Source organism: Bos grunniens, chromosome 22, assembly GCF_055505025.1.
Source record: "Bos grunniens cultivar Pamir isolate PY7600 chromosome 22, Bosgru_T2T1.0, whole genome shotgun sequence".
Classification (NCBI taxonomy): domain Eukaryota; kingdom Metazoa; phylum Chordata; class Mammalia; order Artiodactyla; family Bovidae; genus Bos; species Bos grunniens.
In genome coordinates this window covers 58,558,127-58,579,320 of record NC_141186.1, presented here as the reverse complement: position 1 = coordinate 58,579,320, position 21,194 = coordinate 58,558,127, and the positions used below count along the sequence as shown (strand labels likewise).

The following is a 21,194-nucleotide window of genomic DNA, read 5'->3' as shown; positions in this document are numbered from 1 at the left end:
GGGGGGCAGGAGACAGAACCCAGCGGGGAGTCACTTGGGCTGGTGACACAGCCTTCCGGCCCCTCTGGGTCTGAGAGCAGCACCGTCTGACCAGGAAGGACAGGATCCCAGGCCCCGCGTGTGGTGTGGGCACTCAGAGCCAGGATGGGTGGGGGTCAGGGAAGCCCCTGGAGGAAGAGGCTCTGCGGGCAGAGAAGCATTTCAGGGTCTGGGAGGGGGGTGACGGTGGCTGAAGCGGGGGCCGGGGAGGCGGAGGAGGCAGCGACCCCCAAGATGCTTCAAGCCCCGGGTCACTGTCACCTGACTCAGGCAGGCCTTTTCTCACACCCCCCGCCCTTCACTGCACAGCCCCCCCACCCAGGCTGCCAGGACATGAGCACCCTGCCCCCCAGCCACCTTCCCCCGCCGGCCCCTGCTCCACCAACCCTGCAGACACATAGGCCTGTCCACCTGCCAGACCCACTGCTTCACTGTGCTACGGCCAGACCCTGGCATTCTACGACAGCTCTGCTCACACAGGGGCTCCAGAGCGCAAACACCCAAGTCCAAACCCCAGCTCGGCCATGCAGTGACTGCAACGCAGACAAGTTCCTCCTCGTCCTGAGGCTCAAGCTCTAGCTCACACTACCGAACACCAGACCCACAAGGAAACGACCCACGGGAGCAGACAGACGACAGCGAAGTCAGAGCCGCACAGACAGCAGAGAATCGCCAGGTGGAGGGAACACAGAGAGTGAGATGGGGAGGAGAGCCCCGTTCCGCCACTTTCTGGCTGTGTGGCCTCAGCCAGGTCACCTAAGTGCTCTGTACTCCAGTGCCTGCACTACAAAGTAGGAGACCGACCACCCACTTTGTTAGGGAGGTTGAGAGGACTTGGCAGAGTTAACAGAGAATTTAGCAAAGAGCCTGGCATGAGAAAGAAAGTGTGTGTGAGTTGCGTTTGACTCTTTGAGACCCATGGACTGCAGCCCACCAGGTTCCTCTGCAAGAATACTGCAGTGCGTTCCCATTTCCTTCTCCAGAGGGTCTTCCCAACCCAGGGTTCAAACCCAGCTCTCCTGCATTGCAGGTAAGACCCTTTACCATCTGCGCCACCAGGGAAGCCCAGCGTGAGAAACTGACCCCGGGTATCAAATTGATTACTATTCCTACTGATGATGGTAGTTAACAGTCCCTTAGGAGAAGGCTGTGAGGTAAGAAGGAGTCTTCATTTGTTGAAGAAACCGGGGCTGAGAGAAAAGTCTGGCTCGTTCAGGCCACCCAACTGGTAGGGCGGCAGTGCTGAGCTGTGCAGACCAGGTACTGTCCCTGGTGATCAGATGACCGCAGAGTGCGGAGGCCCGGCTGGTGGCCTCGGCAGGTGAGCGGACACTGTGTCTCCTTTATTCGCCCCAGAGCAGAGCAGCAACTTGAGGAGGGGTGGGGCCCTGGCCTGCCACTTGAGACCTGCCCTGCTCCCCAGGCTCATCCCTGGGGCGGGGTAGGGCTGGGGACAGGGGCGGGGCTCTCCCACTCAGTGGGCGGGGCTGGGACAGGGGCGGGGCTCTCCCACTCAGTGGGCGGGGCTGGGACAGGGGCGGGGCTCTCCCACCCAGGGTCCCGGGCCTCTGAGGCCCCTGTGTAACACGTGGCCACCCAGACGTTCGGGGAGGACACCTACCCAGACCCAACAGCGATGCTGATGGCTTCTATTCCCACCGGGATCCCCCCAGCCTATCCCAAATGGGTGGGAGAAGGGCAGCTACCCCTGCACACACACAGCTCCCCTGAGTTCAAGGTCACTCTCTGACCAGGGTGAAGTCTATCATGGGTCATGGCCTCCCCTCTCCCCCACGCCCCCAAGCTGGCCCTCACGTCTGCACCCACAGCCCCTGGGAAACAAAGGGACCATTACTCTTAGCTTCCGAGCTCCCGGGACCCAGGGACCGGCTGCTCAGGTCCAGATGCGGAAGGGCCGCTGCTGACTCCTGCTATTGACCTTGACCTAGACCTGCTATTGACCTTGACCTAGTGTGAGACTAGGACTGCCCAGCCCCACTACTTCCCCTTCCTCACTGACCACCAGGGAAGCTCCCCTGGGCAGGGGGCTGGCTGTGCAACTCTTGTCAAGCCTGTTCACCTGTCGAGGCCTCTATTGCTCCCTCTGTGAAATGGGTGTAAGAGCATCTGTGAGTCATGGGCCGGGAGGAGGCCGACTCACTGCGCCCGGCACGGAGTAACTGTCCTGTAAACAGTTGATACCGCTGCTGTGACTGTTATTAAAGATCTTTCTTAAGAGAATATACGTATTTGGCTGTGCTGGCTTTCAGCTGAAGCATGCGGAAACTTTAGCTGTGGCATGCAAACTCTTAGTTGCGGTGGGCTCTTAGTTCTCTGACCAGGGATCGAACCCGGGCCTCCTGCATTGGGAGGGCAGGGTCTTAGCCACTGGTCCACCAGGGCTGAAGGACACGGCTGCCTCATGCAGAGGCCGGTGTGTGGGAATGACCCAGCATCCGGCTGCCCGGCCAGACTCGGGGTTCCTGGCCTGTTTGGCTCCAACTGTTGACAGCCCCCATGACAGTGCGTGAGGGAGGGCTGAATGAATGAGCAACTCCACCCTGCCAGAAGCTGGGTGACCCTGGGCACATCACTGAGCCTCTCTGAACCTCCATTTCTGTATCTGTGAGTCTCACCCACCTGGCCCGTGGCCGGCGCATGAATAAGCGGGGGCGAGAATTATGATAATTGTAACAGATGGAATCCCAGGCCTCCTGGGAAGAACGGAGAGAAACTTCCATGCCTCTGCGTTCTCCATCGCCCTCCTGCCGTGTCAGACTCGTCTGCTGGCTGTTGCTCATGCCGCACCGACCACTCCCGCTGGCTCTGAGCCTCACCCCTTGCAAGGCAGTGCCGTGTCGTGTCCCGAGGGCCTGCTGCAGAGCGGGTGCTCAGTACGTCATCTGTTTAGTGAATGAATGAAGGCAGGCTCCCAACAGGAGCCAAAAGCCGAGGGCGCTTCGTTGAGCACTTATTACTGGCTCGGCGCTTTGGGGAAGAGCTCTGCTCAGCTGTGGGCGAGGAACCCAGCTGATCAGGGTCCAGAGAGGCTCTGACCTGGCAGGTGCAGGGCAGGGATGGGCTGCGCCTGTTTGGCACGACCTCGCCGTCGCCCCACTCAGGGCATCGGCACAGAGTCAGCCCGAGGCCTGGGGTTTGGGGGCTTTTGGGGATGCAGGGAGAGGCTAGAAGAGAAGGGACCTTGGTGAAGCAACTGCTCTGTTCCAGACCCACACTTGAGGCTGTTTCCCAATGGCCCTGCGGGTGGCCACCATTCTCCACAACGTTACTAAGGAGGAGGAGACCGAGGCTCTGAGAAGCAAACCAGCCCGGACTGGGATTCCGGGCCCCAGTCAGTCGGCAGGGTCCTTCCTCAGTCCCGGCTCCCTCCTCCCTTCCTGGCTCCTCACTGCGTGGGAAAGCCCACACTTAAGAGAGGTTCCTTTGGCATAAGGCATCGACCCCAATCAACATGCCTTTATTTCTGCCATTCAATGGTTATTGGTTAAAACATCAATAAATCACTTATAAGACCCATTCAGATGGGACGGGCTGCTGAGAACAGAGCTGACGGCAGAAAGAAGGTAGACAAGGGTCCCAAAATCTTAAACCCTCAGACTCTCTGCGAGAGGCCACCTTACACGCCGCCCGCCCACGCCCGCCACCCGCCCAGGCGAACAGCAGTTCCTGACTGGGTCTGTGGGAAATGGGGGCTCGGGGAGCGGAGCTCGGGAGCACAGCCAGGATGCCAACCCGGAGGTCACGGGTCGCCTCGAAGGACTCCCCCGACCCCGACCACATGCGTGCTCCCGGGACCCCCCTCTCCCGGCCTGGGGAAGGCCCTCCGGTGGGGCGGTTTCCCGAAGCTGTGTACGTGAGTCTCCCTGGACACACGTACACACGTGTCCCCGGGGGCCTGCTTTACTGCTGCAGGAACGGGACGAGGTGGTGACCCACTGGCACCCACTTCATCAGAGGAAAAGCAAAGTCGTGAAACGCTTCCTGTGCACCAGGCTCTTTCCTAAACGCTCAGTGCAGGTCGACTCGCCTCATTCTGGCATCCCCTGAGGTGTGTGGTGTCATTATCTCCATTTTACAGACGTGAACACTGAGGCCCAGAGAGGTGGTGTGCTCTGACAAGGACCCAAACCCGGCCAGCCTGGCCCCAGAGTCTGACCCTCTCTCCTGCCTTGATGTCAGGACACCCACTCCAGTCCCTGGCCAGGCTCTTTCTGGATTCTTCCTCATGGGGCCAGTGGGCTTGGCCATCGCTGACCATCCCCTCCAGGGTCAGACTCGGCCCCCTCTCGCCTTGACCACCCCGTGTCCCTCCGGTCCCTGAGCGGAGGAAGAGCCTCCATCCGCCCTGCCTCTCCTTGGCCCCCGACCAAGCCAAGTGCCCTGTTCCTTCACTCCACAGCTATTTCCTGAGCACCTCCTGGGTGGGGGTTACTACGCTGGGGGCTGAGGAACCTGAGGGAGGGATCTGGGCGAAGCCTTGCCTTCTGGGGGGACAGACAGCAAGATCGCATCGCTCAGGCAGCCCAGGGCCCTGCAGAGTGTAGGACAGGGAGATGACAGGGGCAGGGAGCTCTGGGGTGGGGCTTCTGCACAGGGAGAGAGGGCTCCCGGCCACCAGGGTCAGGCAGCCCTGCCCTGGCATGGGCAGCAGTGGGAGCAGGCATGGGAGGAGATCCTGCCAGCCCCACCGCCTGGCCTGGGCAGAGGGCCCTCTGTCTTCAGAACCAGAGAAAAGTACCCAGCACCACAGACATAAAGCCCAAGGTTCCTCCTGGACCCAGAGCTTCACAGAGGCTGGGAGACTTGCCCAGGGTCACCAGTGAGTCAGCGAGACCTGAGGGTTAGGAGCAGGGTCTCCTGGCTACCAGCAGGAGTCCTGCCCTCACAGCTGCCTCTGGATCCTCCACTAGGCCACTTGCACCTGCAGGTAATTTTCCAGCCAGAAGCCCAGGTGGCCTCAGCTCCGAACTTGTCTATGATGGAGCCTCTTCGTCCCTCCTACCTGCTCCCTACTCAGCGGGGGTGACCCTCAGCAAGGACTCTGGCTCCCCAGCCTCAGCTTCCCTGCCTAGGAAGTGGGAACCGCCCGGAGGACATGACCCAGCTGCTCTGAAGATGAAACGAAACCTCTGTGTTCAGAGAAGCCCAGTTCCCTGGGAGGTTCTTCGTAAAGACTGGAGTTATCAGGGAGATGAACCCGGGGAGCCCGGCTGACGCCCTCCCCGCATTCCAGCTCCGTAATGATCCCGGCGGGGACAGAGGAAATGAACTGGTGTCCGAGCCTGCCCGAAAGATTCCATTCCACCGCCCTGCGCAGCCGCTGCAAATGGTTTGCACCGGAATATTATCTGGGTGTATTTACGGTATCTTACTGGAAACCACAAAGTGCACTGTATTTTTTTTTCTCTTTTGCTATTTAAAGCTGATGGGTCAGAGAGTGAGCAATCTGCAGTGACACCGGCCGAAATATATGATGATTTGGAAAACATACAGATGGAAAAAGGTGGCCTGTGCCAGCCCCGTGGCGTGGCACTCACAGCCCTCTCTGGGCTCAGGATGCCACACCTGGCTGTCTCCAAGCCGAGGAACTGGGGTAGCCCTGGATGAACGGGAGAGTGGGGGCTTCAGGGGCTCGCGTCTTGGCTGAGCCTGGCTGATGGGACAGGCCCACAGAGCTGATCTCCAGTCCCCAGCGTCCGCCCTTCTCTCCTGCCTCCACTGCAACCAAGCATCTCCACCCAGTGAGCAAGGCTGGAGCGCACTGCTGCCGCTCGTCAAGGGTCAACAACAAACCTGCAGAAGATTGTTCAAACACCTGAGGTTCTTTTAAAATACTCGTACAGTGCAGTACATTGGCCCATAGGTGTATCAGAATCTAATTCAAAATAGCCATACAATTGACTGACACTCACTCAGATGGTAAAGAATCTGTCTGCAATGCAGGAATTCCCGGGTTGGGAAGATCCCCTGGAGAAGGAATTGGTAACCCACTCCAGTATTCTTGCCTGGAGAATCCCATGGACAGGAGAGCCTGGCGGGCTACAGTCCATGGGGTCGCACAGAGTTGGATATGACAGAGCAGTTAACACACACATGCGTACTGTATCTTCCTGTGGTTTAATTACAAATACATTTACAAAAAAAGAAGAAAGGCTCAAGGCATTCCTTCCTTCCTCTAAGCCTTTCTGCCTTCAGTCTGCAAATACCCTTCCTCTCCCACTGACCTGGTGACAGGCCATGTTACCCAGTGGTCTCAGAGCAGGGCCTGGGGCAGGGGAGTGCCAATCCAGCTGGGTTGACATCCCAGCTCCACTTCCTGGGGGTGGGGCCTGGGGTGAGTTGTCTGACCTCTCAAGGCCTCAGTTTCCTCCTCTGTGAAATGGGAATAATAAAGCACCTGCCTCCTAAGGATGTTAGGAAGATGAAACAAGCCAAGGCACCAGCCACCAAATCAAGAGCAGGCCTGGAAGGGGTGGGTAAGCAGCGGCTCTTCCTAGGAGGGTTTGTGGTCACCGTCTCCCTCAAGGCGCAGCTCAGGGTCCCCTCCGAGGGGCCTTCCTGACATCCTCTCTGTGGCTTGTGGCTCAGCACCTTCACCATCCTTATTCGGTGTTGAATTCAAAGACCAGTTCAACACAGAGGACCCAGGCTACTCATCTGCGACGCCTCGGCAGTTGAATGAATGAACGTGCGTGTGAAGGCGTGCGAGAGTGTGAGAGTGTGTCTGTCGACCAGAGGAAAGCTGGCAAGAGAACGTTTTAACAAAAGAGTCATCTCAAAGAATAGTGTCAAGAGAGCTAAAACCCAGGATGAACTGAGGCTTGCAAAAAAAAAAAAAATGCACACAAGACAAAAAGTCCTTTGTTAGCTGCGTTCTAAACAAGAATAGGGAAAGAATAGGTCTTTTGCTCTGGCAAGATGGCGTATTGTTAAGAAATGGCAGAGAGAAAGTGGAGCTGGCCCGCCCCTTGCTTCTGTGTATCTCTCTGGGAAGGTCTTCAGATCACCCCTCCAAGCTGTCATCCGCTCACCAGACATGGGCTCCATCCACCCGCCCAGCCCGAGATGGGGGAAAGACGGAGCCATTGTGCAAGGCATGCGGATTCCCAAATCGGCCACCGCGGGGAGAGGGGCGAGCTGCTCTAGACCACTTGAGAGGAGAAGCAGTGAAATGGGGTGGGAGCAGAAGCCCAGAAACGCATCCATGTAGCCTTGCTTGTAGGCAGAGGAGGGTGGCCCCCAGCGCCTGAGTCCTAGGTCACCGGTGCCCTTCCCTGGAAAAATTCCGCAGGGGCGTACCAAACAGGAGGTCGTGAGTATTTGAAAAAGAATGCAGCCGTCCCCAGGAGCGCATGTCAGGAAATCACCGTTTCTCTGTTGACGATAATGCTGGACTCCTAGCAGATTTCTATATGTGCTAAGAATCTGATCATTCCCATATCCTGCCTCTTCCCCAGACACAAAGGAGAGAGGGTCTTCAGAGAGCTCTCCCCACCCCCATCCCCTGGCAGACCCTGTGGGAAGGATCCCTCCCCACCCCTGTCTCCAGCCCCTTTCTGCCCCCACCGGCCCCCAGCATCCCGCCAGTGCCCAGGTCACTCTGCCGGGGCCACACCTGCAGGCCGCCTGTGACTGCCCCTCCCTACCACGCCCTTCCTCTCCTGGGTGGCGGCGGCCCACTCTAGGTGACCCTGCGGGCAGCCTTCCACGCTCCAGCCCGGTGCCATCCGCCTGGCACCCAGCCCTCTTCTAGCAGACTCCCAGGGCACACTTCAGCCCCGACTTCGCTGTCTGTCCCCAGCAGATGGTGGGCACCCCAAGGGCAGACCCGGTGGCTGATTCATCAGCTGCTTATCACACGGAAGACTCCAGTAAATATCTGTGGGGCCAATGAATGAATGAGGGGTGGACACATGGGGCGGGGGAGTCCCACGGGCACTTAAGTCCCATGAATTCAACCAAAGGCACCTAAAGCAGAAGTGAAGGTTACATACTGCACGGATGGGGCTGTAACCTGGTGTAAGAGTGTGGAGAGTCCTTGGGAAACTAAAAACAGGGACTTCCTGGTGGTCCAGCAGCTAAGACCTAGTGCTCCCAAGACAGAGGGCCTGGGTTCCATCCCTGGTCGGGGAACCAGATCCAAGGGGTGCAACTAAGTGTTCACACGCCACAGCTAGAGACCCTGCATCGTGCCGCAAGTGAGGCCCGGCACAACCAGATACACAGACGAACGTGTTTTTAAAAAATTAAAAATAGGACTAGCATATAGCAATTCTACTTCTGGGTATGTAGCCAAAGAAAATGAAAGTGGTAACTCAAAAATATTTGCACCCTCAAGCTCATCACAGCATTATTTACACTAGCCAAGACACGCAAGTATCCTGAGGATCTACTGACAGACGAATGGATAGGGAAGTGATACATACGTACATAGAGGCGTGTGCGTGTACACGAAAAGAAGTGAAGGTGTTTGTCACTTAGTCGTGTCCGACTCTTTTGCGAGCCTATGGACCTAGCCCACCAGGCTCCTCTGTCCATGGAATTCAGGAAAGAATACTGGAGTGGGTTGCCATTCTCTTCTCTATGGGATCTTCCAACCCAGGGATCAAACCCGAGTCTCCTGCACTGCAGGCAGATTCTTTACTATCTGAGCCACCAGGGAAGCCCATATATATACATATATAAATACACACACACACACACACACGTGTATACGTACAACAGAATATTACTCAGCCACAAAAAAAAAGAACTCCTGCCATCTGCAACATTCTGGATGGACTGTGAGAAAGACAAATACTATATGATCTCACTTTATGTGGAATCTTAAAAAATATGAAAAAAATACTGCGTGAATCCTTTGCACACAGCGCATCTTCACTCTATCTGCTGTACGTATGTTACAGGCGCACAGGAATGGTTTCCTGTACGTGTATAGAGAAGCAGGGATTCCGAATGTTGTGGCTGATTTAAGGCTTTGGAGAGTGACGCTGGCTGGACCTCACAGTCCACGTCCACATCAGACACTGGGACGTGGCCCTGCTGTGCCCTCGGGGAAGGACGCTGGACTTGGGGGCGGGTGACACACTTTCAGTGGATTCCTGGGCAGTCCGAAAGCCGTGGGACGGGCATGGCCCATCTGTGAGGGTCCCCAGAGCACCGTTTCCTGGGGTGGGTGCCTTGGAAGAGCAGTTCCAGCAGACTGTCAATGAGCCCGAGGTCTGGGGAGACGGGACCCCCAGGGAAGCCTATTCAAGGTGCTCTCTTGTCTGCAGGACTTCTCAGAGCCTCTAATGCAGGGAGTACAGCATGCTGAGGTCCCAAACTGATCATCCGGGGAGCCCTCCTTTTCACCCCAGAGCGGCAGGTGGGGGTGGGGAGGGCTAGAGACCTGTGTTCCCCAGAACAGACAGAGTAACAGGTCCTCTTGAGTCGCGCCTTGGTGGGGGAGCGGTTTCCCCGAGGCAGTGACCTAGACAACACTCATTCTACCTGAAGCAATGCAAACGTGGGAAGAGAGCTAACAGAAAGCTAGGCTAAGACAGGTCAGAATGACCGCAGGCAGGACTGAACCATCAGGGTTGCATTTCGGGTCAGAAACAGAAAGCATTCGCTCAAAGAGGACGGAGCACGTCCCCCGTGTGCGGTGCGCCCAGACCTGGGCCGGAAGACGACCAAGACCCTGGAGGGCTCAGAGCGGCTGGGCGTGGAGGGCAGAGTGGGGCGGGCCTGCCCGGGAAGCAAGCTTGTCTCCATGTGTTTCCTGAGCACCTACTGTGCGCCGGGCCCTGGGGTCACACAGAGACGACGGTTGACAGGCCCATGCTCCATGGACTTCCCCACGGCCGCGGACTGATGTCAGACACACACAGCCTTCCCAAAGCACGCAGTCACTTCTGAAAGCGGTAAGTGCTGTAAAGACAACAGGACGGAGTGACCTGTGGGGCGGCTGTCACGGCCAGGTGGTCAAAGAAGGCCTCCTGGAGGAGGTGGCATCCAGGGGGAGGCCTGCACGACGCTGGGCTATGCAAGGTCCCCACCATCGCTCAGCAGCTTGGCCCTGCGGCCCTTCTGCTCTGACCCCTGTTCCAGAAGGAACTGGGGTGGGGGGTCTGCACCATCCCTCGGGGCTGCACGAGCAAGCAAATAGAGAACGTGCCCTGGAGCAGCAAGTGACGTGAAGAAAACCACGGAAGGGGAGGGGCAACGAGGGACGGGCAGTCTACGCTGCGCAGCAGGCCCTGGTGAGCGGCGGGCACGTGAGCCGAGGGTGGAAGAAGCAGAGGGCATCCAGGTTGGGGACCCGCCTCGGGGCAAAGGCTCCGAGGTGGGAAGGACTTGTCACGCGTGAGGGTGGGGGGGGAGATGGGGTTGGGATGCAGGTTACGGAGGTCAGCAAAGGACCGGGGGACGGTTAGCATCTTGTTCTCAGAGCAACAGGGAGGGTTTTACAAAGGGAAACGCCATGGTCCAAGCAACCAAGAGGACAGGCTTTGCTGGGGGCCGTGTGGTTGGCGGGGTTGGGGGGCAGTGTATTAGGGACTGATGGAGTTGGGCGACAGCTCTCTGAAGATGGAGATTCCAACCAGGAGGTGATGATGGAGCTGGGGAGAAGTGGACAGACTGGGCGATGTGCTTCGTAGAATCAAAATGAGGAGCTCAGGTTAGAAACGGGAACGACAGCCTCTCCCCTTTCTATTCCACATCTACTTGTCCTGGAAAAACCAGGAATAAAGTCCAGAGCACCTCCAGTTCCTTGAGTTTGTCTTCATAGCAGAGAGGCACGGGGGCCTCCTGGAAGGGTGAAGGGATGCCCCCGATGGCCCACATCCTCTGGGTGCCAGGGCCTTACGTCCTGGGGGTGCTGCTGCCTGCCTCCTGGCAAGGTGGGCCACGGGAGGTGGACACGGGCGCTCACTTGGATGGCCCACGGCCCACTGCTACCACCAGCCTGTTGGATACATGGCGGCCTCGGGAGTCGTATGTCTGTTAGGACCACATGAACAAGAACTTCTGCAGCCACAGGAAACTCGGCACCCATCTCAATCTCAACACAAAACCTCCGTGTGACATGGTCAGCCTCCACCTGGTGCTGAGCTGAGATGCAGGTGCGAGAGACCAACGCGGTGATGGGTGAGGAAGGGCCCCCCACCCCCAATCAAGGCTCAATAAGAAGATGAAAGATGGGGGTGAAGCCCCATGTGACCCACCCTCCTTGGGGCCCTGCCCAGGGACTGGGATGCAGCTCTCACCCTCTACCCATGGCACGACGCGACCGCGTACAACCTGATGGAAAATGGGCAACAAGAATGAATGGGCAACTCACCCAAGACTAAACCTGCTCGGCCAGCAAATTCGGGAAGAGATTGCAACCCCTTGACTTCAAGGACATGCAAATCAGGGTGAGAAAGCATTTCACATTGCCCCGCAGGCAGCGAGGAAGACCTCTGGGCGATCCCTAGTGCTGGAGCGGGTGCAGGTCAGCAATGCGGGCTGGGGCAGCGGAAAGTGTGCAGTCACTGGGGCAAGCAGCTCTGTCCTCACCCGCCGCCACCAGCAATTCTGCGGCTCACTACAGACGCCAGAGACACAGACGGGGGCCCAGGGACATGCGCACAGGGAGGCCTGCAGGGGCCCTGTTAGTAACAACCCAGATGGCCCTCAGCCAGTGTGTGGGCACACAGATGGGATCTACTCACCATGGCTGATATGATTCAACCACGGCCACAAGGGGGACTTCCCCGGTGGCCCAGCAGTTAAGAATCCGCCTTGCAATGCAGGGGACTCAGGTTCGAACCCTGGTGGCGGGAACTAAGATCCCACATGCCACGGAGCAGCTAAGCCTGCGCACCACAGCTACTGAGCCCTAGCACTCTGCAGCCCGAGCACCACAAGTAGAAGGTCACGTATGGCAACGAAAGATCCCGATGCTGCACCTGAGACCCGACACAGCCAAATAAAAAATATGTTTTTAAAAAAAGAGCTACAAGGAACGACACATACCAGCTCTGTTAGCGGCGATGGGAAAAAAAGTAAATTCCAAAAGACCGCATGTTACGTGATGCCTTTCCTCTGTAAAATTAAACACAACTCAAAACAATGTGCTTCAGGGGGATCTATCAGTAGGATAAATCAGACATCAAGATTCAGGAGAGACAAAGTGTGGCTTGGGAGGCGGAGACAGAAGTTGCCTGAGAAATGCTCACAAGGGTTCTCCTTGTCATCTTGGTGGATTCTAGGGGGAGTTCATCGTTCTATTTCAGCAGAGGAAAAGCCTGGAGTGGGGGCTGAATGCTTTCCTGGGTCCCCCGGGGCCACACTGTTGATAAGCCTGATGAGGGGTCACAGAATGCCTGGTGTGTAAGGCCCTTGATAGCTGGCCTATGGTCTCACCTGAGGCTCCTGATCCCTGAGGCCACAGACCCCCGCTGCCCCTCCCCTTAGCAATCACACGCCCATGTCTTTTCCCTGCGGTTCCCTCCGCCTGGGATCCCATTCACTGGCCAGTGAAATTCCTCCCACCCTTCAGGACCCAGAGCAAAGCCATCTCCACTGTCCAGTCTGCTCTTTCCACCTGGGCATCTCACCTCTGAGCACCCAGCTCTCCTCATATGCTTTTCCCTAAAGTGCAGACCATCCTGCTGTCTGGTTGCTTGTTAAGGGCTCAGCTGTGTCCCTCAAACTTCATACATTCAGCCCTAACCCCCAGGGCCTCAGAACGTGTCTGTATTTGGAGGCACAGCCTGTAAAGAGGGGGTTAAGTTACAATGAGGCCACTAGGCTAAGCCATCTTCCAACCTGACTGGTGTTCTTAGAAGAGGAGATTAGGGCAGAGACATCAGGGCACCTGCAGACCAAGTGAGCACACAGGAAGATGGAGACCATCTACACACCAAGCACGGGGCGGGCCTCAGAAGAAGCTGACCCTGCCTGGGCCCTGATCACAGACCCCATCCCCAGGACTGTGCGTGGGAGCTGCCCAGCCTGCGGCCCTTGGCTTGTATGGCCGCCCGAGCTGCCCCCCTCCCGGGAAAACGGTCGGAGTGCGGCTCCCAGGCCCATACAACATCAGCCCTGTTGTCCACGGTCCCTGTGATGGTTTGGGATGGATGGACGCTCCCGAGTCAGGCCCCAGATTCGATCAGATTGAGTCCCAGGTCCCTCGCAGGCCTGTCACTCTAAAACTGCAATCCCAGGGGTATTCCTGGAGCCTCTGTTTGCTTAAAACCCCCGAGGCCACCTCTCCTACTGGAGCCTCCTCTGCAAGAATGCTCCTTGCCCCAGGCCTCTGCTCCTGCTGGGAATATACTGGTAGTATAAATGAGAAGTGCAGACTGGTGGTATCCGCCCCACCCCCCGCCTCAGCCTGCAGCAGACCCCTCAATTTTGCAGCTCTGGGCAGCTGAGGAGCTTCATCCCGGGACTCCCTATGCTGGAGGCCCACTATTACATGGATGCCACCATGCCTGGCACTATCACCACGCCACCAACAGGCAGCTATTCCAAGACTGCCAGTGAGACTGGGGTCAGCCCAGCCCCAGGAGGCCGTGCCACTCGCTGTTGCGGACCTTGGGCAAGTCCCCCTGAGCTTCAGTTTCCCCATACGTAACACCTCACTTGTTAACAAAGATCCAGCTAAAATGCCAGAGCCCGGGCGTGGGTCCCAGAAACAGGGGGTAGGGGCGTGGGCAGGAAAAGGTGAGAAAAGCATGAGAGACCACGAGCGAGGGCTCAGAAGACGGCGGGAGAGGAGACGAGGTGCAAGGGATGCATGGTACCTCGGTGTCGCGTGCTCGGGGAACAAGGTGAGGCTGGGTGGGCGGGAGGATGAGAAGGTGAGAACAGATGAGGACCGGGGGTGCGGTAGATGGATAAGCAGGTGGGATTTCATCCCAAGGCTGGGAGAGCCTCCCAAGGAGGCTAATCGGGAGACGACAGATTCCAGTTTCCATTTACAAGGGACATGAGGTCTTCAGGGCGGCCAGGGACAGGTAGGGGGCTCGGGGTGCCCGGGGAGCCCCGAGGTGCTCCCGAAGGCTGGGGTGAGGACACGGGGCAGTGGGCAGATCCAGTTGGATCTTTCCGACACGAACTCAATTTGCTGCTGTCAGGGCCGCGGGAGATGGAGAACCCAGGGATGCCCCTGGAGCAGTCAAGAGGGCTGGGGTGAACCACAGCGGCTCAGGGACCCCAAGCTGACCTCACTTCCAAAGAAGCGCCCCACTTCTCAGCTCAGCAGTGGGCTTGCAGGGTTCCCGGCCCCACCAGGTCCAGACGCACACAAGCGAGAAAACACACAACGCGGCCTTCCCCACCCAGCGCGGGCCTCCCGGCCACCAACACCCCTCCGATGCCCTTTCCACCAGGCTTCCCTCGTGATCGCCTTGGAGACCGGATGCGCGGCCTGGCACCGTGTGTGTGGCTGTGCGTGTTTTACCGCACAAGGCACCGTTCCCGTAAGACAGGGGCTGGAGACCCGAATGCCCACAGAGGCCAGGTGGCCCGTATCAGGGCAGCGGGTGGACATGTAGGGGCGGGCCCTGTGGCGTGACTGGGCTGCCCAGGCTCCATTGACAGGGTGTGGTGTTCTCAGCTGCAGCCCATCATTAGCTCAGCGGACACAGGTATAAGCTATCAGTAGCTCTTCCGAGTTTTGCAAAAGCAGCCGGAAGTTCATGTTTTTGGTGAAACGGATAACTTGAAAATTTGAGCACCAGCTTGCAGACTAGCACCAGCGCTGTATCAGCCAGTTCGCCTCTGGGCCCCTGGTCTGCAGCTCCGCCGTGAACAGATGGTGGCGTGGATGCAAACCAGAGAGCTGACCCCCTCACCGGACCTGAATTCTGCACCTGCGGGATCCCACAGCTGGGGTGTTCCACCCTGGGGCAGGGGAAGGAGATCCTGGAGCAGTCCCGAGGCCTCCTGGTCTCCCCATGGCCTGTCAGACCCCGCTCGGGGCGCCCAGGTAGCACATACCCACTTTGAGCTCCTTGCCGAAGACAGTGCGCTCCCCCAGTGCCGAGCAGTTCCAGCGGCCGTTGCGGAATTGAAACTGACACTCGTCCAGGCCCATTTGCGAGCCTTCTCCTATGACGATGATGGCGTCGGGCCGGCTCTGGCAGATCGCCCGCTGTCTGGGAGCCAGGCCTGGGATCTTGTTACAGATGATGCTTGCGCCCAGAGCTACCACCGAGGAGAAGCCACTGGAGCAGGGGACACAGAGAGACGGAGCATTAGGCCAGCAAGGTGGACGGGCGGGGCACAGCCTGCAGACCCTGCCTGGGTGTCCAGCTCTGCCTCCCCCGACCGCTCCCATCACAGGCCTCTCAGCTTCTGACACTGCACGCCCAGCCCACGTTCACACGTTTGTCATTCCCAGCACTTGTGTATATTCAATATTAGGCGTAATTCCCTTTTTAGACACAAAGAAAGATGACGCCGGCAACAAACATACTGCCACACGAACTCAGCCAGCTGCCTTTGCATCTTTGGGAGGATTCAATTGAGACGAAGTTTAGAATCATGCAAAATGGAACTGATAACTGTTTAGGGATCATCTCTGTTTCATCTTGGATGAAACTGCAAAGGTAACCCCTCAGTTTCACAAAGCAGTTGCCTCTAATAGGGCAGCAGGTGCACAGATATTAAAGAAAAAACACTTAGACGTGTTATAGATGTATCATGGATGTACGCATTTCATTATAAACACATCTTTAAAAAGCAACTCTAAAGAGAAAACAAAAAAGACAGAAAAATAAACAAGAAAAAAACAGAAAAAAATTTTTAATGTGAAAAAATAGAAAAAATAAAGCAAAATTAAAAAGCAATTGTGAATAAAAGTTGCAGTCTTTCCTTCCTGTAGGTGCATGGAGTATGTGGATCCCACTCCAAACATGAGTGGCCTAGAGCACGCTCACGACCTTGGCAGTGAGGTTCCTGTCTTGCTCACTCACTCGCTGCACGGGTCCATACCAGACACCTGTCAGGGCACCAGGCTCAGACAGGCGAGGCCCTGCCCTCGAGGGGTCACCAAAGGCCACAATGCATGCACCAGATAAACACAACAGGCCATTCAGCGATGCCCACTACTGAGAAAATAATGAAGATGCTGTGATAGCAAGTAGGGGTGGGCTTGGGAGGGGAGGGGAGGGGAGGGGAGGGGAGGGGAAGAGCGGGGAGGGGAGGGGAGGGGAGGGGAGGGGAGGGGAGGGGAGGGGAGGGGAGGGGACGGGAGGGGAGGGGAGGGGAGGGGAGGGGCCGCTTCAGCTGGAGTGGTCAAGGAGGGCCTCCCGGAGGAGGTGACAGTGCGGTGGAGCCTTGAAGGGTTGGGAACCAGCCGTGGGAAGGACTGAGGTAGAGTATTCCAGGGGGGCGGGGGAGGGGGTGTGGCGGGAACAGAAGATGCAAAGTCCTGGGAGGGGGACAAGCTTGGGATCGCCAAGGAACAGAAAGAAGCTACAAAAGCCAGCTGGGAACCAGGGCTCAGGGAAGGGCAGAGCCCAGAGAGAGGTGATGGCTGGCGGCAGGAATTTTCTCCATGTGTGCCGAGGCACGGGAGGGCTGGAAGCCGGTCACTGGCAGGGTCCCCCCACCTCCAGCCCCGGGCGGGAGAGCACTGCGGGACAGGACGAGGCAGGGAGCGTGGGCAGGCCAGAGGTGGCCATGGCTTGGCCTTGGTGGAAGTGGTGCGGGGTGGCTGCAGATGAAGTGACCCAGCGTTGTGGAGGGCTCGGGCAAGGACACAGGAAAAGAGAGGCGACCGTGTGAGTTGCAGGTGTCTGGCTTGAGTGTGGGGCCACTTCCTAGCATCAAGGTAACCCCAGAGAGGCTCCGATGCCAGCGCTGACCATGGAGCCAGCCCTCTCCTTACACAAAGATGGCCCACGTGTCTGGAGCTCCCGTTGTGTGTAATCCTTGAAAAGTCATCGAGCATCCTCTGAACGAGAAGACCTCAGTCGGGTTGTAGTAATGAGCTCCTGTTGACACGGCCAAGGTCAGTGGCCCCACCGACCAAGTGCCTCATCCTTCCTGCCCATCCTGGGCTGTGGGAAGTCGATCTGGGATTGGGATTCACCAAGGGGAGGGGCCCCTGCTGCTCTCTAAGTGTGTAACAGACCACCCTTGCCCTCTTTCCCACCACACCTGCCACACACCAGCCCTCCTCCTCCTGCCTCGGGTCCTTGATCCTCGCCGGTCCCTCTCCCGGGAAGCTCTCGCCCCCCGAGCTTCACGTGCTTGGCCTCTTGCCATCAGCCATGTGACCTTGAGGGTCCCCTCCCTGACCATCCCGCCTAAGGGAACCTGTCTTCCCACTCCATCCCTCCTAACTTTCCATCCCAATCACGAGCCTCAGAAACGTCACTCAGGCTGCGTGCCTGCCACACAGAGGCACCCCCGACCTCGGATGCATCCGTGAGCTTTGCAGGGTGCCTACTATACGCAAAGGCAGCACGGCCGTGCCGCCACACACACTGGGCCACGAGGCCTCTCTGAACAGCCCTCCTGGGCAGGGACCGTCATGTCCATTTCACGTGTCCCCTCTGCACAGCTGAAAGCCGAGGCTCACAGAGGGTGAGACCTGGAGACTGACAAGTGCTCTCGGTCATTCGTCTCAGCCTCTAAAACATGGAGCTAGAAGGGTGTGCACTATTTGAGGAAGAGACAGCATAAGAAGAATAAGTCAAGCAGAGATGCTCTGGCCACAAGACGGGAGATGCCTCTGAACACCTAGCTGACCACCAGGAAACCCCCTCCACCGGCAGAGAGTGAAATTATACATTTGGGGGAAAAATAAAATTCAGAGGCACAAACAGTCTCAAAGCTAAGCGCTCAGGCCTAGGGTGACACCAAAGCTTCCTTCACCTAGAAGCTGTGCGACCTTGGGCAAGTTACATCTCCTCTCTGCGCTTAGGTCTCCCCATTGCTAAAATGAGGGTATTAACTAGGCCTCCTCTCAAAGGGCGGCTGAAAAATTAAACGTGGGAAGTGCTCCCAAGGTGTCAGGCACACAGGGAGCACTCAATAAATGAGCTGCTATAGTAGTTACTGTTATTGGGTCTGATTGTTCCAAAAGGCTGGTGCCTGAGTCACCGGAACTATCCAGATAAGAATACACAGGTGCCTTGCCATCCATCGGAACCAGAAGGCCTCTTGGGAGAGAGCTGTGAAACTTCACCCTTCATGCCCATTTTACAGATGGATAAGCCGAGGTGCAGAAGGCAGCAGGGCCTGGCCGCAAACCACCCTGCCACTCCCCGCCTGACCTGGCCCTCTCTCCCCACCCCAAAGGGCGGCCGCAGGACGGAAGGGGGGCGCTCTAGTGCTCCCTCCCTCCGTCCCTCTGGGCGGCTGGATCCCTGCGGGGACCGTGAGGTCTCGGCGCCGGCGGCGGGAGGTCGGGCGGGTGGGGCGGCCAGGGGAGGTTATTTTCTGTTGTTTTCCCTCTCTCTCTCGGCTCCCGGGTCCCTCCGCCCCGTTTCTAATTAAAAAGGAGATAAAGCCGCACGCGGCCAGCGCCAATCAGCCCCACCGGCTTCCTGGATGCGCGCGGGGCGGTGGGGCGCGGGCCAAGATGAAGATTAAAGCAGGGGGGAGAAAAAAAAGCAAAGCCACCCAGACGCGGGCGAATCAATAACACTTAAAACAGCCGCAGGCAGGCAGCGCGCGAGCCCCGCAGCCGCCTCCCGGCCCGCGGTCACGGCTGGCAGCCGCCTGGTCCGCTTCGTGCGCACCTGCTGGCCGCCGCGGCCGGTCAACTTGCGAGATCGCCGGAGCCGCGGGGCGGGGAGGCGGGGGAAGCGAGTGACAAAACACAAAGGGTCCATCACACACACACACACACACACACACATACACACCTCGCCGCAGACCCTGCAGTCCGCTCCCTCCCCAAGCGGAGCTGGGGGCGCCGCTCGTGTGAAACCTGCCAAGGTGGCCCCGGCGCGTCGGAACCCCCCATCCATCCCTGGAGCCCCTGCCCCCACGCTTCACGCGCACTATCTCCGAAGTACAAAGGGTGACTGGCCCTGCAAACGCAGCTCCAAGACGCGTCCCGGGCCGCCCCCTCCCACCTTCCAGCCCGAGCGGCCCCCCCACCCCCCCGGCCCACCTACTAGAAACGCCAGGGTGAGGTGGGGAGGGCCGCTCGGCGGACGCGCCGGCCGCCTCGGGTGCCCAGCTTTAGGGGGCGGGCTGCCCCGCCTCTCGCCAGCGCTGGCTCGCGAGCTTGCGTCCCTGGGTGTCTCGGGCCATCTCCAGCTCTACCCTTGTGTGCGTCTGCTCGGGTGGCTGGCGCTGTCCCCTCGGCCCGGGGGTCTGAGGGTCCCTAGAAACGCGTGGTGCCCAGGCTTCTGTGCTTTGGCCCAGCGAACGTCCCTCCCTGCGGGTACCTGTTCCCTGCTCTCAGACCCGCCCCGCCTGCCACCCGGGGACTGCCCTGCTCTAGGAGCGGCTGTGCCCGCCCCTCTGTGGACACTTTCTCTCGGGCTCTGGGGGGCTGAGCTCCCTGGGAGCTGCTGTGGTCCTGGCTGGTGGTCCCATGCCCCGGTCCGAGTGTCCCTGGGAGGCGCTGACCCTTTGCAGCGGGGGACCCTCTTCAGAGTCCTCCGCACTGGAGCGTCCAAGCTGGGTTGTCCTTAGCTTGGGGTGGGGGGGGCTTCCTCCCTCGGGCATTCCCAGGACGGCAGTGTCTCTGGGGCTGTGCGCGCCCCTAGGGCTCGCGCCTGCGGGGGCCCTCTGTGCGCCCACAGCTCCCGCACCTCACCCCCTCAGCCTATCTGCGGAGCCAAGGAAGTTGGCGGCCGGCGGCGGCTCGCGGGCAGCTCAACCCCTCCCCGAGACACGCCAACTTTGCCGGGACGCGCGTGCAGGGGGTGCGAGCGGCCCTTACCCGATCCGGAGGTAGACCATGCCCAGGCTGAGAAAGAGGTGGCCCAGGCAGCGCCGCGCTTTCCGGTTCATAGTCCCCGCTGGCCGCCGGGGCCGCGGGCCGGGCCGGGCTGATCCCGCGGGCCGGCCTTGGCGGGGCAATCCACATAGCCCGCCCTGGAGGCGCGGGCCGAGGCTTCCCGAGGCCGTCTGTCGTGCGCCCGTCCGCGCGCTCGGCGCCTGAGCCTCGCCGGGAGCGCGGGAGCCACCGAGCCCCGGGGAGGAGGGAGGAGCGAGCGCGGCGCGGGGCGACGCCGGGCTGCGCGCAAGCGGCCGGGGCGAGTGTGCGAGGCGCGGGGCGTGCGGGGGCGCTGCAGCCGCCCGCCCCCGCCCCTCCCACCGTCCCCCGCCCCCTCCCCGCCCGCCTCCCCGGAGCGCCCGCCCCGCGCCCCCGCGCCCGCGGGACAGGGCCTCCTGCTCCGAGCGCGCTCGCGCTTGCCCCACGCGCTCCCGCGGCGCCCCCTCTCGGCTCCGGGGCGCCCAGCCGGGTGGGGGGCAATGGGAGTCCTCACGAGCCGCCACTCCGGCTCCAACTCGCCAACTGCGGGGCGAACGGACGCGCAGGGACAGCCCTCCGGTTGGGGGGGAATCGGAGCTAAGCCGAGAACCCTCGCTCGCGCCCGGGCCTGCCTCCCGGTCCCTCTGAGTGCTCGGAGCTGGGGGCGGGGGGGAGGGGTCGTGGAGAGCTCACCCCCCGTCTCCCCAGCTTTGGGGGAGGGCGCCCCCTTTAGCAGGGCTAGTGGCGGAGGAGGATAACTTGGCTCAGCGTATTCCTCCTCACCCCCGTCTATTCGAGGCGGGGCGGCAGGTGGGTGCCCAGGTGAGACAGCCTCCGCTGGAATCCCGCTCCTGGAGGACAGTCGGAGTCGGGCGGAGGCCTGGACTCCCCGCTCGCAGCCCAGACGCGGGGCGGCCGAGCCGCCTGAGGGCTCCGGGTGCAGCCGGCGGCTCAGCGCGCGCTCGCGGCGACACCTGGCGGGCGGTGCAGGTAGGCCTGGCTCGCTCGCGGGGACAGCGTCCGAGCTGGCCAGAGGTCCTGACCCCTTCCCGTGATACACAGCCCAGTCCAGTGAGCTAGGGGCTTTGGGACTCAGATTGCAACGAAAGAAATCGAGGCTCAGGGCAGCGAAGGTGTTTTCCCAAAGACACCAGCTGGAGGAGTGGCCGAGCTAGATTGCAAACAAGGCGTGCGTGACTCTAGGGAACAG

At 59.5% G+C, this 21,194-nt stretch overlaps 1 protein-coding gene across 3 annotated transcripts in view; it reads right to left on the bottom strand.

Annotated features, from left to right (window-relative positions):
• WNT7A (Wnt family member 7A) overlaps window positions 1-20,292 on the bottom strand; it is a 65,717-nt gene extending 45,425 nt beyond the window's left edge. The window contains exons 1-2 of one of the 3 annotated variants that reach the window (XM_086368944.1): window positions 19,949-20,292; window positions 15,037-15,263 (exon numbers count right to left, since the gene is read on the bottom strand). In XM_086368944.1, the coding sequence (XP_086225070.1) occupies window positions 15,037-15,263; window positions 19,949-20,019 (298 nt within the window). In that variant the 5' untranslated portion in view covers window positions 20,020-20,292. The remainder of the gene's footprint in view (window positions 1-15,036; window positions 15,264-19,948) is intronic. The other 2 variants (XM_086368945.1, XM_086368943.1) reach the window with 2 other exon arrangements.
• Between the last annotated feature and the right edge of the window lie 902 nt (window positions 20,293-21,194).